Below are 18,053 nucleotides of genomic sequence, written 5' to 3' on the forward strand. Positions count from 1 at the left end.
GATGCAACTGATATCAGCATGAACCACTGATATCAGCATGGCCTCTGGGGGAATTGGATTTCAGAGAGATCCAATCAAGGAACCGAACCATTCTTCACCTTGGACATCCTGCTATTGCTCAGAGCCAGGGCAGTTGTGTAGCAGGGCAGCTTGTTTGTGGGGCTGAGTCTGCGCACACCACCCTGTGGACCTTCTCTCATACCTGTCACAGTTGTTGTATCCCTAATTCTGCACAGGTACTGTTCCTCCATCTTTTCCACCTCTCTATTATATATTCATTCATTGTAGTGGCATCGGAAGCTGCAGTGTATGTGTGTGTGTGTGTGTGTGTGTGTGTGTGTGTGTGTGTGTAAACAGATTTACATGCAAATGTTCATCCTAACAGGTTGTTGGTCTGTTTTAAGGTTGGTGGTTTCTAACCCACCATCAATACTATCCTTCCTGCTGTTGTCCAGAGTCATGGTGATCCTGCAGCTCTGGTTCTTATAGGACCAGCTTCGTCAGCACCCAGCTCATACATGGAATAGATGTTGGGGCGAACCAAATCAAAGCTCTGGATCTAGCCCCGGATGGTAGCTGGTCAGCCATCAGGGCCTGCTCTCCCACCACTTTCTCTCTTCCCACCAGGGAGAGGAATTATGAAGGAGAAAAATAGTATTAAAATACAGTCGCTGAATATTTACAGTCAAGCATGTAATACACCTGCCTACCCCCTCTTTTCTTAATGCATCCCAGGCTTGGCCCCATTATATCTGCTGTCAGGAAGCCGGGAGGATGAATGCTGGCGCTCAGCTAAAGGAAGGCAAGATTTGAAATTCAAAGAAATGTCTAGCACAGCACCAGCGACACAGTAGACATTTGTGACAAGGGCCACAGAACAACAGTATGAGCAGATGTGTGAGATTCTTCATGAGGACATCCTCAGCTCAAGGTGCCTCCTGTTCTTGTCCTGACTGGGAGAAGAACATCCCGACCTCATGGTGAGGAAGATATAGGCAAATGCCTCTCCTGACAGAATGCATCAGCCATGGCTATGGTTGAACGGTTTTTAAAGATGTCTCTGTGTTGGGTGAGGTATAGGGGTGCATGCCTAATCCTAGCACTCAGGAAGCAGCGCCAGGCAGATTTTTGAATTTGAGACCAATGTAGCCTATAGAGAGAGTTTTAGGACAGCCAGAACTACAGAGAAACCCTGTTTCAGAAAAACAAAACAAAACAACAACAGCACACCAAACCCAAACCCAACCAACCAACCAACCAGTCAGTCAACCAACCAACCAACCAACCAACCAACCAACCAACCAACTAACCAGTCAGCCAACCAACCAATCAACCAACCAACCAACTAACCAAACCAACCAACCAGTCAGCCAACCAACCAATCAATCAACCAACCAACCAATCAATCAACCAACCAACCAACCAACCAACCAACCAACCAACCAGTCAGCCAGCCAGCCAACTAACCAACCAACCAACCAAAACCCCCAAAAGTCTATGTATTGGAAATACTCAGATTCATGGCAGTGACACTTGGAGGTGACCTTAGGGTCAGATGGGGTCAGAGGAGGGAGCAGCGCCCATAATGGCGGTAATTAGCTCTGTGAGAAGAAGAGAGATCTGAACTAGTACTCTTGCTCTGTGTGGATGGATGTGTGATGTTCTGTCATGAAGGAGTAAGAAGCCCTCAACTGAGGATGTGCCATCTCCTTAACTTCTCATCCAGAGAGCCATGAGCTACAGAAACTTCAATCCCTTATCAGTTAACTGGTCTTAGACACTTGGTTATAGCAGCAGAAGCAACAGCAGCAGCAGCAGCAGCAGCAGCAGCAGCAGCAGCAGCAGCAGCAGCAGCAGCAGAAACAACAACAACCCAGACGACTAAAATATCATATCCTGGGCTGCCTACCTTGAGACTTCTTAGAAGAGAATGAGAGAGCAAACGAGGAGCTGGGCTGGGCTTCCAAAATTTACTTCAAGAGCACTTACTTTCTCATTCAGTGATGTGACTTTTCATTAGGTCTCACCTCCTAAAGATTAACGAAGCACGTAGTGAAAGGCAGAAAAGTATTATTACTGTTTTGGTCAATTATAATCTGATACTCTTTTTACCATAGGGAGTTAGTTTCAAAACCACACACACGTTGCCAATCCCTTAAGCCTTCTCCCCACACCCCTCACCTCAACTCTGCCACAGAGACCTCACTCTCAGCCTCTGCTAAATGCTAATTATATCCCACAGGAAGGAACACTGAGGAAAACGCTGACAGAGACCAAGCATCTAATAATTAGTGGTGAACGACTACAGACGGGGAGGCAATTAGGAGGTTCGTATCAATTTAGGGAAACTTCTCATTTCTTCCTCATACTTCCTGCATGAGCCCCGACGCATTGTTTCTGCCAGCAGTGGTGGTTTTCATAGGGAGGATGTGAGGTGATGAAGGGTAGAGAAATAGTAGGGGCCTCGACACTCTTCAGACAGAAAGGACTCTTTCCTAGCCCCTGCTCCCTGTAGGGGGCAGGGTGGTGGTGGTGGAGAATCTTCTGCCTTCAAAACTAGATCTACACGGGTTACACAGGATATAAGACCGCAGGCCTTTTAAAAGGCCAGCGAGTACATTAACTAGCTTTTTGTTTCTGCAGCAAAATGCATGAGGTTACTTTAAAAGAGGTTCATTTTAGCTCATAGCTTGTGAGGTTTCAGCCCGTTGTTGATTGGGGTCCCGATAGTCACTTCAAGGGCACTCTCTCAGTGGTTTAACTTCCTCCCATCGGGTCTCTCCTCTTAGAGAGTCTACTTTCTCCCCTCCTGAAAAGGGTAGCAGATGTCTTTGGAAGACACTTATCCATGTCATAGCAAACTGTAAAGATGGCCGAGCTTGGCCTTGAATTTCCAGCCTCCTCTCCTTTGCAGCCCCTGTTGGGATGGCAGGGGAGCACCAGCACTGTGGGCTTGTGGGGCTATCTCTGCTTTGCCCATTCCCTTCCCTCGGCATCATATCCTTTAGCACTGAAGGCATCAGTACTGCTTAGGATGCTACTATTGGCAAACCAGCCTTCTTTAGAAGTGAGGCACAGGGTCAGTTCTGTTTGGAGTCCTGGAAGTATACAAGAAAGGAAAAAATAGTATCATTTATAATTAAAACATCTTTGTCATAATCGCTTTTATTAAAATAAGATCCTTCCAGTTTTTTTCGAGAGTCTTATTGATGTACAACTCACTATATAACCCAGGGTGGTCTTGTGGCAATTCTCCCGCCTCAGACTCCAAGTCCTTGACTTTATAGCTATGAGCTACCACAACCAGCTAAAATAACAAGTTTTTTTTTTTAAAAAATTGATTAATTTATTTAAGAAGGTGAAGGAAGAAGAGGAGAAGGAAAAGAAGAGGAAAAAGAAAGAGAAGAGAAGAACAGAAGAAGAAGAAGAAGAAGAAGAAGAAGAAGAAGAAGAAGAAGAAGAAGAAGAAGAAGAAGAAAACTGAATTGTAGTATCTTTCCTAGAAGGGATATTAGTAAGAATTATTCCAGTGAACTTTTCTATTGATGTAAATGGTTTTCTGTCTGTCCATCCATCTGTCTGTCCATTCCTCCTTCCTTTCCTCCCTTCTTCCATTTCCCCCCTCTCTTTCAGGTTTTGTGTACTCCAGACTGGCTTCAAACCTGCTATGTGGGCCAGGATGACTTCAAACCGCTGATCTGCCTGCCTCTACCTCTTAAGTCCTAAAATTACAGACATGGACCACTTTTTATACGTGGCTAGCACCTCCATAAACACCCTGCCCTGTCATCATCCCAACCCCTTTACCACATGATCTAGTTCTCTACATAATTCAGTTGTCTGTGGCAACATGTGGGGGGTTTTCAGGGCGTTCGTTTAAAAGATGCCAAAGCTCTGTCCGGATTCTAAGAGGACATGTGCGTGTGCCACTGCGCATATGGGGAGGCCAAAGGACAACCTTGGGTATTAAGCTTTGTTTTCTACCAGGTTTGAGGCATGTTCTTATTGTTTGCTATAGACTAGGCTGGCCGGCCTGTGAGCCTCCAGGAATTCTATTTCTGAGCTCTATCTTGAGGCAGATGAGCAGGGATTCCAGTGATGTGGTATCCACATCCATTTTCATATAAGTTCTTGGGGTGCAAACTCTAGTCTTTGTGTTCACATGGCAAGCCTCAGACACGATGAACTATTTCCTAGCTCTCTACTTCCTTATCTTGGGAAATTTTGCAAAGGGGTAACTAACTAACTACAACAAATTGTTTTTGTTATTCTTCATAATAATAGCCCTTTGGATCTTTTTTTTTTGTTATCACTGTGTGTGTGTGTGTGTGTGTGTGTGTACATGTGTGTACATTTGCATGCCACAAGGAGTGTGTGTAGAAAAGAGGACATCCTGGAGACACTGGCTCTCTCCTACCTCGAAGGTCTTGGGGATTGACTTCAGATCATTAGAGTTACCAGAAAACACTTTTGCCTGCTGAGACATCGCATCAGCCTGGTCCATTAGATCTGTAAACTCAGGACTGGGGATACGTTTCTTGCAAATCTCCCCTTTGAGTAGCTTCTAGAAATGACAAGAAGAAATCGGAGTATACTTGGAATCTTGCATCATTTCTGCCACACTTGATTTTCACGGGAACCAACTCCATCTGCAGCACCCTCTTGGAAGTGTTAACTAAGACCGGCAGTGCGAGTCTGGAAACACTGTTTCTGGAACGTTCTTTCACCTCAGGAGGGTGAGCAGAAGCTGAGAGGTTGTGGCATTCACTTTCTCGCAATCTTCTTTGAGGGATTCTGTGATAGAGTCACTTCAAAGTCCCAATTTTTCCTCAGAATCAGCACAAAAGTTCCTGGACTGGAAGCCAGCTCCTCCCTCCTCAGTGATAACTTCCAGATCACAGGCCTGTCTTTGGACACCATGACAGTGACATAGTAACAGGATTAGGATTGGATGCAGGTGGCAACAACCCATGTCTTAGCCAGAATTTTATCCACAGAATATAATTTTTGCAATCTTGAGGACTCTGGCTCCTGTTTTCAATTCCTGGGAAGTAACACCAGTAACACATCGCTCAATAACAGGATAGCGTTTCTCAGACGTCAGCACTTAGTGGACCCACAGCAGGGCCTTTCCGGTCTCTACAGTCTTCTACTAGCTAAGCTAATTTCATCTCATCACTTTTCCATTAAATGCAACTTATTTATTTCTTTATTCGAATTCTGAAGTTAGGTCTCGCTGTGTAGCCCACACTGGTCTAGAGTTCACTTATAGCCCAAGCTGTCCTTAAATTTGTGGCGATCCATTCATCTCAGCCTCTCAAATACAAGGATTATAGGTAAACCAATATCCTTCTCTGGCCCCTTAGGCACCTCGTTCATGTGCACCTATGCCTCCAGTTTTAGAGATGTGCATCTTGTTGGAGTGGGGTACACACACACACACACACACACACACACACACACACACACACACACACACACAGAGTTATCCTTTTCTCAGTTCACCGAATCAATGTGGATATCTTTCTTCTTGCACATCTGGACCACTGCCAAGCTTCTGATCTTTGTCATGTCCACGTACAACCTGAAGCTCACCGTCCTTTGGAAGGTGCACAGACTGAACACGATGCTTCTATCTCAGTGCTTCGGGAAGAGGGGGAAAGACACGACCTTCTTCCGAATGTGAGAAAGTGCGTTGAGATGCCTTACATGGTTCTTGCTGCAATCAGAAGTCACAAAAAGGGTCAAACATCTTGGCAGCAGTTGCTCCACTGACGGATGCTAAAAGGAAAAGTTCCGTTTTTCTCTTTAAATTAAAAGTATCTACATGGCGATAAAAAGCCTCAACCAAACATAAAGGTATTAATAAATTACACTTTGTCATAATAAATATTCCTGCATTTTAAAGGGCATAATTACGGAATTAAAATACACGGTATCAGCTAAGAGGAAAGAATATATATATATATTGTATATTTTGTAAATAAAAAGAAATCTTAAAAAGACGATTGGAGGGGTTGGGGATTTAGCTCAGTGGTAGAGCGCTTACCTAGCAAGTGTAAGGCCCTGGGTTCAGTCCCCAGCTCTGAAAAAAAGAGAAAAAAAAAGACGATTGGATGTGTGTACTTGAGGCCAAGAGAGGTTATTGGACATGGATGCTTGGAATTGAATCTGAGTTGTCTGGAAGAGCAACGAGTGCTCCCAACAGATGAGATATCTCTCCAGTTCCATACATAAAGAAACCTTACCTCTCAGCTTGAAGTAATATATCTGGCTAAGATGAAAATATCTAATCAAAATCAGCAGATCTGGACACACCATCAAAAAATGTATGGCAGAAAAACAAGCACATAAAACATTTAACCGTATTAGTCATTAGGGAAATTGAAATTCAGGCCACAGGAGAATGCCACCAACCTGCTAGAATGACTGCAATTAAAGCTGACTAATGTTCCCGGGGCTGGTGAGGAGGCAGAGTAACTAGGTGTCTTATGCCTTGTTGGCAGGAATGCACATTGGCCCAGCAATATTAGAAACAGTCAGGCAATTTTTGGATCTGTTTTTGCCAGAGCAATATTACCTAGCCATTACCCTAGTAATATTACTCTCAGGTATTTACTCAGGAGAAAGTGTGTGTGTGTGTGTGTGTGTGTGTGTGTGTGTGTGTGTGTGTGTGTGTTTATCCACAATTCATAACATTGTTCGTCAGACTCGGGAAAACTACCTCTTTTCCAGAAAAATAACCCACTCTGAATAATATTTGGAGGGTTCCTAGACTCGGTGAAGCCAATACATAGATCTCAGGTTAAGTAACCTTAATCTAGAATTCCAGAACATTTCCCAAACTAAGAGCCAGGGGACGGGCTGCAGAGAACCAAGCTGAATTGCGAGGCGTTGCTTCCTCTTCTTGGACAGCAGGTGGCGCTGCCGCCTGCCTTAACGCCCGGCTGTCTGCACTCTATGAACAGGCTGGTGCGCGAGGGGGCGTGGCGCAGTGCGGGTCACCAACTGGTCCAAGGAACAGCTTTCCAATCCTGCACGCAGGGAGGAAGGAAGGACGCCAGATTGCAGGTGGCTAGGAGCAGCCCCGAGGGGCCCTCCATATTCCTTCCTAGCGTTGAGCTGTAGATGTGGCGTAGCCTGCTGAGCGCCGTGGAGAGATACGCGCCGCTGGGCGCTCAGGGTGCTTGGATGATGTGTGCGAGCAGAGCTCCTGGCAATAGAACAAACCACAGAAACCTGACTGCAAATACTTCCACATGCAAAGGAGGAAACTGAAACCTTCCTGCGTCATTTAAAAGGCACGAAAGCTGGAGATGTAGTTCAGTGGTAAACTCTTGACTAGTTTATGTGAGTGAGGACTAGGTTCAATTCCCTTGTACTAGCAAATTCAAATAAAATAAAACAAAAGGAAAAGCATCAAAACAACTACGGTTTGGTATTTTGGAAACCATTTTCTTTTCATTTTTAAAATTGGATTTTTTATTTACATTTCAATGTTATTGCTTTTCCCGGTTTCTGGGCCACAAGCCCCTCCCTCTCCCCTTCTTCTATGAGGGTGTTCCCCCTCCCCAACCACTCCCTCTTCTGACCCCCCTGACATTCCCTTGCACTGGGGGTCCAGCCTTGGCAGAAGCAAGGGCTTCTCCTCCCATTGGTGTCCAACAAGGCCATTCTCTGCTACATATGCAGCTGGATCCATGGGTCAATCCATGTGTACTCTTTGGTTTAGTCCCTGGGAGCTCCGGTTGGTTGGTATTGTTGTGGAAACCATTTTCTTACAGAATGGTCCTTCGCCAGCACACCAGACTTCTTCCTCATTGTGGGCCATAAAGTACATGTAAACTAACTGGGAAGCCTAACTGATTACACATAAGGCTTGTTTTCTCAGACACTTCAAAAGTGTCTCTCTTCAAAGCAGGAGGGTAGAAGTTAGAGCTTGAAAAGCAGTGAAACTTAGCCTGGGGAGAGAAGGAGAGACCCCTCCAACATCGTACTTGGGAAAGCGAGTCCCAGAAGGCAGTAAGGCATTTTAAGGTTACCCAATTAGTTGACATGTATATCCCTCCTTATAAGTATGAAGGTGTCTGGTGAGCTGGCAAAATAATGTTTTGTAAGAGAATCAGGGCTTCCAAAAGCCAAATGCCAGTTATTTTCACAAGAGGCGCAACCTGGGCCTAGCTCTCAGCAGAGGTTCTCAACCTGTGGGTCGTGACTCCACCGCGGGTTTGACTAACCCTTTCACAAGGGTTGAATATCCAGTTATCCCGCATATCAGATATTGAGGTCATGATTCAGAACAGCAGCAAACTACAGTTATAAAGTAGCAACAAAATAATTTTATGGTTGGGGCTATCGCAACGTAAAAAAAAAAAAAACTGTATTAAAGGATCGCAGCATTGGGAAGGTTGAGAAACTACACTAGTTCACTACTCTGCTTCTCAGCGGGCAGGGTCGCCCATGCCTGCGATTTCAGCGCCAGGGGAGGCAGAGGCAGAGGCAGAAGGATCACCTGGCATTCAAGGCTAGCTTGGGTGAGTTCCAGGTTCACTTGTGCTAAAGTGTGATGTCCTGTTTCTGGCAGGAAAAGAAAGAGTGTGGCTAAGGATCAACTGTGCCTTAAGAACAGAAATATGCAGATCGGGGACCTGGGCCTTCCATCTGCTAACCCAATTGGAAGGAAGGGGAGGTGGGATATGTCTGTGTTTTTAATAAGCATTCTGAATAATCCCTCTACTCTCCCCGTTTTTGTTTGTCGTATTGTTTTGTTTGAGGCAGGGTCTTGTGACAGAGAGAGAACTCACGGTGAAACCCATGCTGGCCTTGGACCTCCGATTTTCCCATCTCCCTCTTCCAAGGGCTGTCATGGCAGGTCTGTACCGCCACACCTGGAAACTCCGAGTCTGAGAACTGTGGCCTTGTGGTAGTTTAGATAAAAGATTCAGGTTCTGACTACACAACTCCTCCCAAAGTTGATTTTCTGCTACAGAAATTAGCTACGTTAGCCATTTGTGATCCTGTAATCCCAGCGTTTGGGAGGCTGAAGCAGGGGGACTCGAGTGAGTTGGAGGCTAACCTGGGCTATGTAGTAAGCACCAGACCTTTTTGCAAGGTGGCTCAGCCGCCACGCTTGACTATTTAAATTCCATCTCTGTGACCTACATGGTGGAAGAAGAGCGCCAACTCCTACAGACTGTCCTCTGACCTCCATATACTACTCATGGTGTCATGTGGGCTCTTCCCCTGTATTAAATGAATGAATGAATGAATGAATGAGCGAACAAAAAAAATCACAAATAAAGAAGAAAAACAAGGCCAGGTTTGGCTAAGTTGGTAGAGAGCTTGCTAGCATGTATGAAGTCCTGTGTTCTATCACAGCCCTGAAGAAACCAGACCTGGTGGTGTTAACCTGTAATCTTGGGAAGGTGGAGGCAGAAAGATCAGGAGTCCACGGTCATCTTCCATTACACGGTCAGTACCAAACCAGCCTAGGTTACTTGAGAATCTGCCTCAACACCCCCATCCCCATTTTGTTACGGTTGATAGTAAAGACCTATTTTAGTAACATTAGCCGTGTGTTTCTTATATGTCTCGTATTTCTCTATTTCCTGCACTGGCTCATTGATCCTTCATATCAATGGGGTATAGATGATTATATGTTACTCTAGGTTTATCTGCGAAGCATTCGGGGCTCAGGGGCATCAAACCTCAACAGAAACCAAAACCAAAAATCAGCTCACCAACCACAAACAGAAGCCACTGAGGCCTGGGAAGGGTATCCAGTCGAGAAATTTTGTGACTTTTAAAAGCTTCGAAAGACAAGTACAAGTATGGCGTGGGGAACCTTTTAGTCACCTTTCCCTTCGCTGTGACCAGATGTTTGGTGGAAACAACTTAGCGGAGGGGGATTTCTCGTGGCTTATGGTTTCAGAGGGGCTCGTTCATGGCTGCAAGGTCTCATGTATGTAATCAGAATCCAGTGCGGTGTAGGTATGTATTGAGGCTGCTGCTCACTCCCTGATAGACGGGAAGTAGAGGAGAGGAAAGGCAGGAAGAATCTGAGTCAAGATGCAGCCCCTCCTCACATCCCCAGAGATCTAGGCCCCGCCTCCTAATTTTCACTACCCCTTCATAATGCCATGCATTAAGAATCCATCAAAGGATTAAACCATTTACTATGTCAGAACCTTTATGATCTAATTGTCTTGGGATGCCAGAGGTGTGTGTCTAATCTAACCATTTCTTAGTTCTATAACCACCACACCGTCTAAAGGTGCATATTCTTCCTAACACCCCTTCCCCCCAGCAATGGGGGCAACTCTTCCCTCAGAGCCCACAATCCTGAGCCACCCCCGGCTCTGATGGAAGGTGGGGCTCGATGCTGTGGCCTAACCCACTGAGAATGGTAGTGGATGGAGCACCTGCCCCTGTCACACACTTGATGTGGGAATTGCTGACCCAGTGTGTTCCAGACAGACTGATTTCCCTGAGCCTGGGCCTTGGTCTTCTTCGGTATTGTATTTTCAAATCTGAAATGTGAGAACTTCAGATCCATCCTTCTTACTGCTTGCCTTTGTGGATTTAGATTCTTCTGTATTATATGGAATTATATTTCCCGGGAACTCTATAAGCTGATTTTCACGTGTTCATCAAAAGATTTAAGGCACAGATAACACATGGAACTAGGTTTTGTTTTCATTAGCTGTCATGAGATTTTAAATTTAAACCTTTTTTTAGATTTATTGATTTTATGTGTATGAATGTTTTGCTCACATGTATGCACGTGTATCGTGTATGTATGTGCATCACACACATGCCTGGTACTCTTGGAAGTCAGAGAGAGTGTTATATTTTATAGGCTGGAGTTTGGGGTGGCTGAGAGCAATGGTGTAGATTCTGGGATCTGATTCAGGCCCTCCGAAAGAGCCACACGTGCTCTTAACTACTGAGCCATCTCTCCAGCTCCATTAGATTATTTTTTAAAATAAATTTTACTTACTATTTATTATTTTAAGTGTGTGTGCAGATTCTTGTGTGTGTTTAAAGGTGCATGTGTAAAAACCAGAAGACAATGTTTTTAGGAGACATTCTCTTCTCCCACTGTGGATTCGAGAGACTGAATTCATGTGATCAGGCTTGTATGGAAACCATATGTACCTGCTGGCCCTTCTTTTGAGATAAGAGCCCATGTAGCTCAGGCTGTTTTTGAACCCCTGGTCTTTCTGTCTACAGATCCTAAGTGCTAGGATCAGAGGCCTGTGCCTCCATGCCTGGAGATGTCACCAGGTAATTAAAGAAGCTGATGATTTTGGAAATATTGAAAATGGCTGGCTGGAGGGCATGGGGGTACATGCCTGTTATCCCAGCATGTGAGAGACTGAGGCAGAGGGACTGCTGTGAATTTGAGGCCCATTTCAGCTATGTAGTAAGTTCAAGGCAACTTGGATATGTAGTAAAATTCTGTCCCCCAAACCAAACCAAACCACACCACACCAAACCAAACCAAACCAAACCAAACCAAACCAAACCAAACCAAACAAGAGTGCTGATGTGTGCAAACTCACTCATGGTTTCTGTTACTTATTCTTCATGCTAACTTAGGGAGGTCAGTATTAAACAGATCCTCAGCTCACATGCAAGACTTTCGGGCCCAGGGCATAAGGTGCCCGGTCTGGGTAGGAAGACTGACTTGAACCCCAGTGCATGCCTGCAGCTGTTCTGTGTCTCTGGTTCCTCAGTCACAGGATGTGTTGCCTGAGACGCCATATGCTTTCTTTTCCCAATCATACCCATAGCACCACCTGCAATTTGTGCATGCACGTGTGCACATGTGCATGTGTGTGTGTGTGCGTGCGCGTGTGTACGTATGCACGTGTGTGCGATATATGTGAGCAGCTGTGCTGACCTGATACCTGTGCATGTGGAGGCCAACATCAACACGGGCATCTTCTCAAATCATTCTCTACTTTGTTTTTCAAGACAGGATCTCAAGGTGGAGCCACAACGTGGTATTTTGGCTGGACAGACTGGCTAGTGTGCTCCAGGATCCGTCTCTCCAGTGCAGGGGCTACAGATGAGGACCATTGTGCTCGGCTTCAAAATTTATATGTTATTCATGTCCCTTCCACCCATCTCTCTCTGTCTACCTAACTCCACCAGTGTTTTTTCTCCTCACTGATGCATATTCATAACCGCTTCTATAATTAATGTTACTGTCTGTCTGTCTGTCTGTCTGTCTCATTTAGTGCATGTGTGTGCTTAGGGCTGAGCACTTAGCTTAGATAATCCATCAGGGGGTTCATCCCTAGAGGAGATGGATTACCACCCTCTCAGCAGCCATGGATTGACTGTAGCTCTTGATCTAGGGTTGGGACCCTGTGACCTTTCCCTTGAGTTGGCATGTAGACTAGTGTTGTCACTATGCTGGTCTTATTCAGGTAACCACACTCTGGGTGCAGCTTCCCTGTCTGGTGTAGAAGACGCTATGTAGCAGTAGGCATTCCTGCCCTCTGGCTCTTAGGATAAATCGCTCCACATCCTCTCCCTTGAGGTCCCCTGAGCCTTAGCTACAGGGCTTGCATTGTAGATGTGGGCTGAGAATGGCGTCCTGCTTTTCATATGGGTGGGTGTAGAAAGCACTTTATCCACTGAGACACCTCTTCAGCCTACCTGCAGTGCTTTATTAACTAAAAAAAAGATAGATTATCTTGAGAAAGGGTCTTATGTAGCCCAGGGTTGCAGAGGCTGGCTGTGAACTCCTGATCCTCCTGCTTCACCTTTCAAATGCTTAGAGGGATTACAGGTGTGCTATACCAGCCCAGCTTTTATTAATCTTTTAAAATCTTATTTTTATTTTGTCCTGATCTCTTTAATAATCTTTCCTTGGGTGTCAGGAAACCATATTCTTTTCGATTTGTCTTATGACAGGATCACACTTGCAGCTAAGGCTGCCTAAAACCGTGCAGCCCAGTCTGGCCCTCAAGCTAGCCTCAACCCCCTGAGGTTGCAGAAAGAAGGTACCAGATCTGACTCTCGGTGTTCTGTAACTCTCTGATAAGCACGTGCACCTATACAGTGAGTGCTTGGGAGGCTGAGGCAGGAGGATGCTCCTGGACATCTAACAAGACTTATTTCAAGAAAGAGAAAAAACAAACAAACAAACAAACAAACAAAAAAAAAACAAAAGAATTCCTGGAAAGAAGTGAATCCTGAGGTTCAGGGCTCTGAAATCTACGAACAGGTTGAAGCTCTTTTGGTCTGCGTATTCAGATTTTCTAAATTTCATATCTCCATGTAGACAACTGGATAATCATCGCTTCTACCCACAACTGCTATTTGCTGACTGTTCATCAGTGTCTGGCATGGTGGTCTTCTACATTATGCCAACGTTCAACCGTCACCATCTCCTTTCATCTTCTCGGCGTTAAAAGTTCACGCCATTATTTTTTTTTCAGAGTAAAAGAAACCGAGGTTAGGCTTGTGTGACACAAGTTGCTGAACGTGACGAGCTGCTGAGTGGCGGGAGTGGGATTTGATCCCGGGTCTGGAGGGAGATCCATCAATCCAGCTTGTCAAGCCACTCGCCCCTTTACTTGGATTGACAGGATTTACTCTGAGCAGTCTGAGCAGATTTGTCTGAGCAGTGAACGATGATGCAGCAGTACCTGGGTGGACGGAGAGCGTAGTGTGGCCCTGCTCTGCGCTAGGCTGGAGTTCACATCAGACAGACCTGCTTATCTCCAGAGCTTCTGGTAAAGCCTGGCCTTCCTGGGCCTGGACACAGTGAGGGACATGGAGAGGTCAGTACCATGCTGGCTTGGCCTTGAGGCTGATCTGGAGTCCAGTACTCTCTGGGGAGGGGAGGCGGGGTGATGGCTACTACTTGGCCAATGCTCACTCTGGAAGGAGGCAGGCAGCTGCTACCTTTCCCCAACACCCCCACTCCAACCCCCCTGCTCCCCCGCCCCCAGTCCTGGGTGACCTCAGATACCAGAAACCGATGAACTAACTATCCAAGCGGCACAGGAAATGCCTTTGGTGCCTGTGGTTTCAGATTTCCAAGATCAGAATTATAAGTCGAATCTGTCCAGACGTCTGCACACGCCGGTGTTTACACTGGGGAACAACCTCAGAGAACCTTGCTACTTCTCAGTGGGCTGCAGGATCACATCTATTTGTGAGGTGAGAAACAAGGGCAGGGGCAGCAAGATGAAGTGCCCGACGCCATGCAGAGCTAGGACTTGACCCCAGACCCTGCTGCTCCAATTTGCTTTCTCTCTACCAGACCCGTGAGTTCCCAGGGTGACTTGGACAGGCCTGGGAAGGAACTGAAGGGAAGAGGACGGGAGACAGCCAGCCTCTGTCCTCTCTATGTGCTCTTGCTAATTTGTATCAGGATTCCGTGTAAGAATAATTTGAAACAAGGTTTCCATTGCCAATAAAGTAGTTTTGGAGGACCCAAGTTATTTCTTCTTCCCTGGGACTAAGGTCTAAGCATTCCCTCCCGGCCCTTAATAGGTCTCCTATTCTAGGAGGAACAAGAAGAGGCATTTGGGAGAATGTTATCAGTTGCGGCAGGGAAACACACAGTCCTGGAGACACAAGCAAAAGAAGTGTGTGTGTGTGTGTGTGTGTGTGTGTGTGTGTGTGTACACATGAACCACGTGCATGAGAAGAGGTCAGAGGATAACTTGCAAGAGTCGGTCCTCTGCTTTACCTTGTGTGTCCCAGAGATCGAACTCAGGTCCTCAGGCTTGGCAGGGAACACCTTTACCCACTCAGTGGTCTCCCTGGCCCTTGCCAAATTCTTAACCTCAGTCACCCATCTATAAAAACCAAGACTTGGCTGAGATAATTCTGGTTTGGCTTATGATACTTGTACCTCCCATGTGATTAATTCAGGAGATCCTAGATAAGGGATCCTAAACTGTCTGCAAATGTGTGTGTGTGTGTGTGTGTGTGTGTGTGTGTATATGTACCTTTGGAATGGTTTTGTCTATAGTTTTTGTGCTATTGACTCCTGCAAGTTGTCTCTAGCTTCCACATCGGTTGTGGCACCTGCTCACCTCGTCATAAATATATAAAATAATAAATATAATTGTAATAATAAATATGACAATACTAAGAATGTCACGAATAATAGTAGTTCCCTTGTCTGCCCCCAAAGAAAAGTCCTAGGATTTGATTGGACCTGAAGGAAGAGGAAGGGCAAGGCTCTCCTTCACAAATCACTCAAAGTCGCACAGGAGAAATGATCTTTAATATCTGACTTGTTTTCCGATCCTATCAAAGTGCCAGCATTGACTAGAGAACAGGGAGGGGCTTGAGAGGTACAAAGTCAAGAGACAAACAACACACCTGGACGTCACCAGGGGGCGCACTCGCTCTGCCCCGGCACGCGCGTGCGGGCAGGCCTCACACTCACACCCATGCAGCCCACACGTACACCGAACAGACACACGCACGTGTACCCACAGATAAATACGAATAGAGGAACTCATTTTATGTATATACAGAGAGAGAAGAGAGAGAGACTTAAGTCCCGGCCGGCGTCGGGGGGCCCCCCACGCTCTCAGCATGCTCAGCCCAGCTCTTCGCTGTACCTGGCACCCATGCCCCTGCCAGAAAAGCAGCTGCCCCTCTCCCCGCCCCCCTCCCCCCTTGTCCCCTTGCGACCCTGTGTCTACCTAGGGCTGACACTCCCCCCACGCGCCCTCCCGCCCCTACGATGGTGTTCTCCCCCACCCCGATGTGTGAGTGTGTTGAGGGGGAGGATGAAAAGGGACCCTAAAAGTGCCCGGGCGCCAGGGGCATGTTGCTCTTGAAGCCGGGCTGCCCGTTGGCCAGGTCGGTCGTGGTGTCGCAGCCCCCGTTGCTGGTGTCGCCTTCGGTTCCCGGGCTCTCAGGATCGCCCAGGAGCTTGAAGGTGAAGAGTGGCCCAGAGTCGAGACGGCCGCGGCGGCCAGGAGGCTCTGGCAAGCTGAGCAGCGCCCCGGGTTTCCACTCGGGGAAGGCGCACAGCTCCACGGGTGGCTGCGTTCCTCGACCCAGGTAGCCCGGGCTGGGCGACGCCGAGGGCAGGGTCCTCTGGCTGCCGCTCATGCAGCTGCCGCTGTCATCCAGAGAGTCCTTCCGCGACTGTGATCTCTCCAGCGAGCCGCCGCGGGTCCACGGCCGGTAGGTGTAAGCGCAGCCGCCTAGACGGCGACGGCGGCGGCGGCGGCGGCCACCGCGGCACTGGCACCCAAGGATACGCATGAAGGCGCGCTTGAACTCCTTGCTGGAGCACGGGTAGATGATGGGATTGAGGCAGCTGTTGAAGTAGCCCAGCCAGAACACCACCTTGAACACGGCGTCCGGGGGCTTTAGGGTGGAGAACAGGGAGCCTGCAGGGGTGCAGACAGAAAGACAGACAGCAGTTAGTTAGTACAATCTCTACTCAGTCCCCTACTAAGCTGTGCTCTACGGTAGGTAGTTTTCCTTCCCCCAGGCCTCGTCCCAGGTGATTTTCTATCCTGAATGGCTAGCCTTTCTCATTTGAAATGAATGAATTACCCCGGGGCTAGGACATATGTTCATTGGTTTCGAGGCATTGCGGCTTTATCCCAAAGACCAGAGTTTGGATCCCAGCACTCCCATGGAGAAATTTCCAATTGTCTGTGTCTGTAGCTCTAAGGGAGCTGACATGCTCTTCTGGCCTCTGTGAGCATATGCATATGCACTCACACAGATACACATATAGACACACATTTAAAAAAAAAAAGAAGAAGAAGAAGCCCGGCCAGAGCGCACAGGGAGGGGCCGCGATGCTCTTAAAAGAAAAAAAAAAAAAAAAAAAAAAAGAACCAGGTATTATGTTCACTTTTAATCCCAGCATTTGGGAGACAAAGGTATGGATCTCTGAGAGTTCAAGGCTAGCCTGGTTCCATAGTGAGTTTCAGATTTACAAATGAATGAATGAATGAATGAATGAATGAAAGAAAGAAAAATGAAGTCCAACTTAGTAACTTCCCTCATTATATCCTGATTTAGGTAAACAACTGTCACAGTCCTGACCGGTAGGCTTCATCCCTCACACTTACTCCTTCAACCCATGAGATCCTAACAGTCACCTGTAATACCACACCTCTTAGGGAATGAGCTGCCTGTGTGAGGCCCTTTACCTGTAGTATCTTATCTTTCTCAAAAGCTTGGGAGGCAGGCAGATTTGTTCCCATGGGAAACAGGAACCATGTTAAAGACCAGAAGGCATAACAGACCCTTAACAATAAAAGAAAATGACTTAAAAGACTTTAAGAAAATCTTGGAATGAAGAAAAATGACTCAGTGCTTCAAAAGGACAGTCCGAAAGGCAAGGATAGAAGTTATTTATATTCTCTCAAACAGCTAAAAGGTTATTTAGAATATAAGAAACACTAACAAGAAAAGAAGAGGTGAGCATATATCTTAGTATTAGAGTCCTTGTGTGGGAGGCCTTGGGATCAGTTCAAGCCAAGCAACGTAAGTTCAAGTCTTAGAAACGACATGGTGAAAGGAGACAACGGATTCCTAGTTTGGCCTCCGACCTCCATCCATGTCTGCAACACTTCCAATGAGTTAAAAAAAGCATTAAGTTAAATTAAAATGTTTATATGGTGGCTCATGCCTGTAATCTTAGTGCTCAGGGGGCTGAGGCGGGAGGATTGTTAGAGATCTGAGGTCATCTTGGAATACCTATTTCTAGGCTGGCTTGGGTTTCAGAGTCAGGTACAAAAGGAGAGTCTGTCTAAAAGCAAGCAAGCAAACAGTCACACGCTGCCCCCTTACCCCTACTGCCGCCAAAACCAACAGTAGAAATCTCCCAAACAACCAAGTAACCAGTCAGAGGAGCAAAACATCTTCCCACCTCAAAACCCAAACAAAATAAGAAATTGAGAAGAACGTGGAATTCCAGGTAGCAGTATACTCAGAGGGGGGGGGGGAACAACGTGGATAAAGAAAATAGGTAAATCACGTGAACGAAGACAAGAGGCTCAGAGTATCAGGAGGTCAACTACATTGAAGCAGAAGCCATA

At 46.5% G+C, this 18,053-nt stretch overlaps 1 protein-coding gene across 2 annotated transcripts in view; it reads right to left on the bottom strand.

Moving 5' to 3' along the window:
• Window positions 1–15,240: 15,240 nt before the first annotated feature.
• The window catches only part of Adra1b (adrenoceptor alpha 1B), a 118,689-nt gene continuing 115,876 nt past the window's right edge, over window positions 15,241–18,053 (bottom strand). For both annotated transcript variants that reach the window (NM_001429872.1, NM_016991.3), the window contains 1 exon segment: window positions 15,241–16,385. In NM_001429872.1, coding sequence (NP_001416801.1) covers window positions 15,787–16,385 — 599 coding nt within the window. In that variant the 3' untranslated portion in view covers window positions 15,241–15,786.

This window comes from Rattus norvegicus, chromosome 10, assembly GCF_021556685.1.
Source record: "Rattus norvegicus strain SHRSP/BbbUtx chromosome 10, alternate assembly SHRSP_T2T, whole genome shotgun sequence".
In the NCBI taxonomy this organism is placed as follows: domain Eukaryota; kingdom Metazoa; phylum Chordata; class Mammalia; order Rodentia; family Muridae; genus Rattus; species Rattus norvegicus.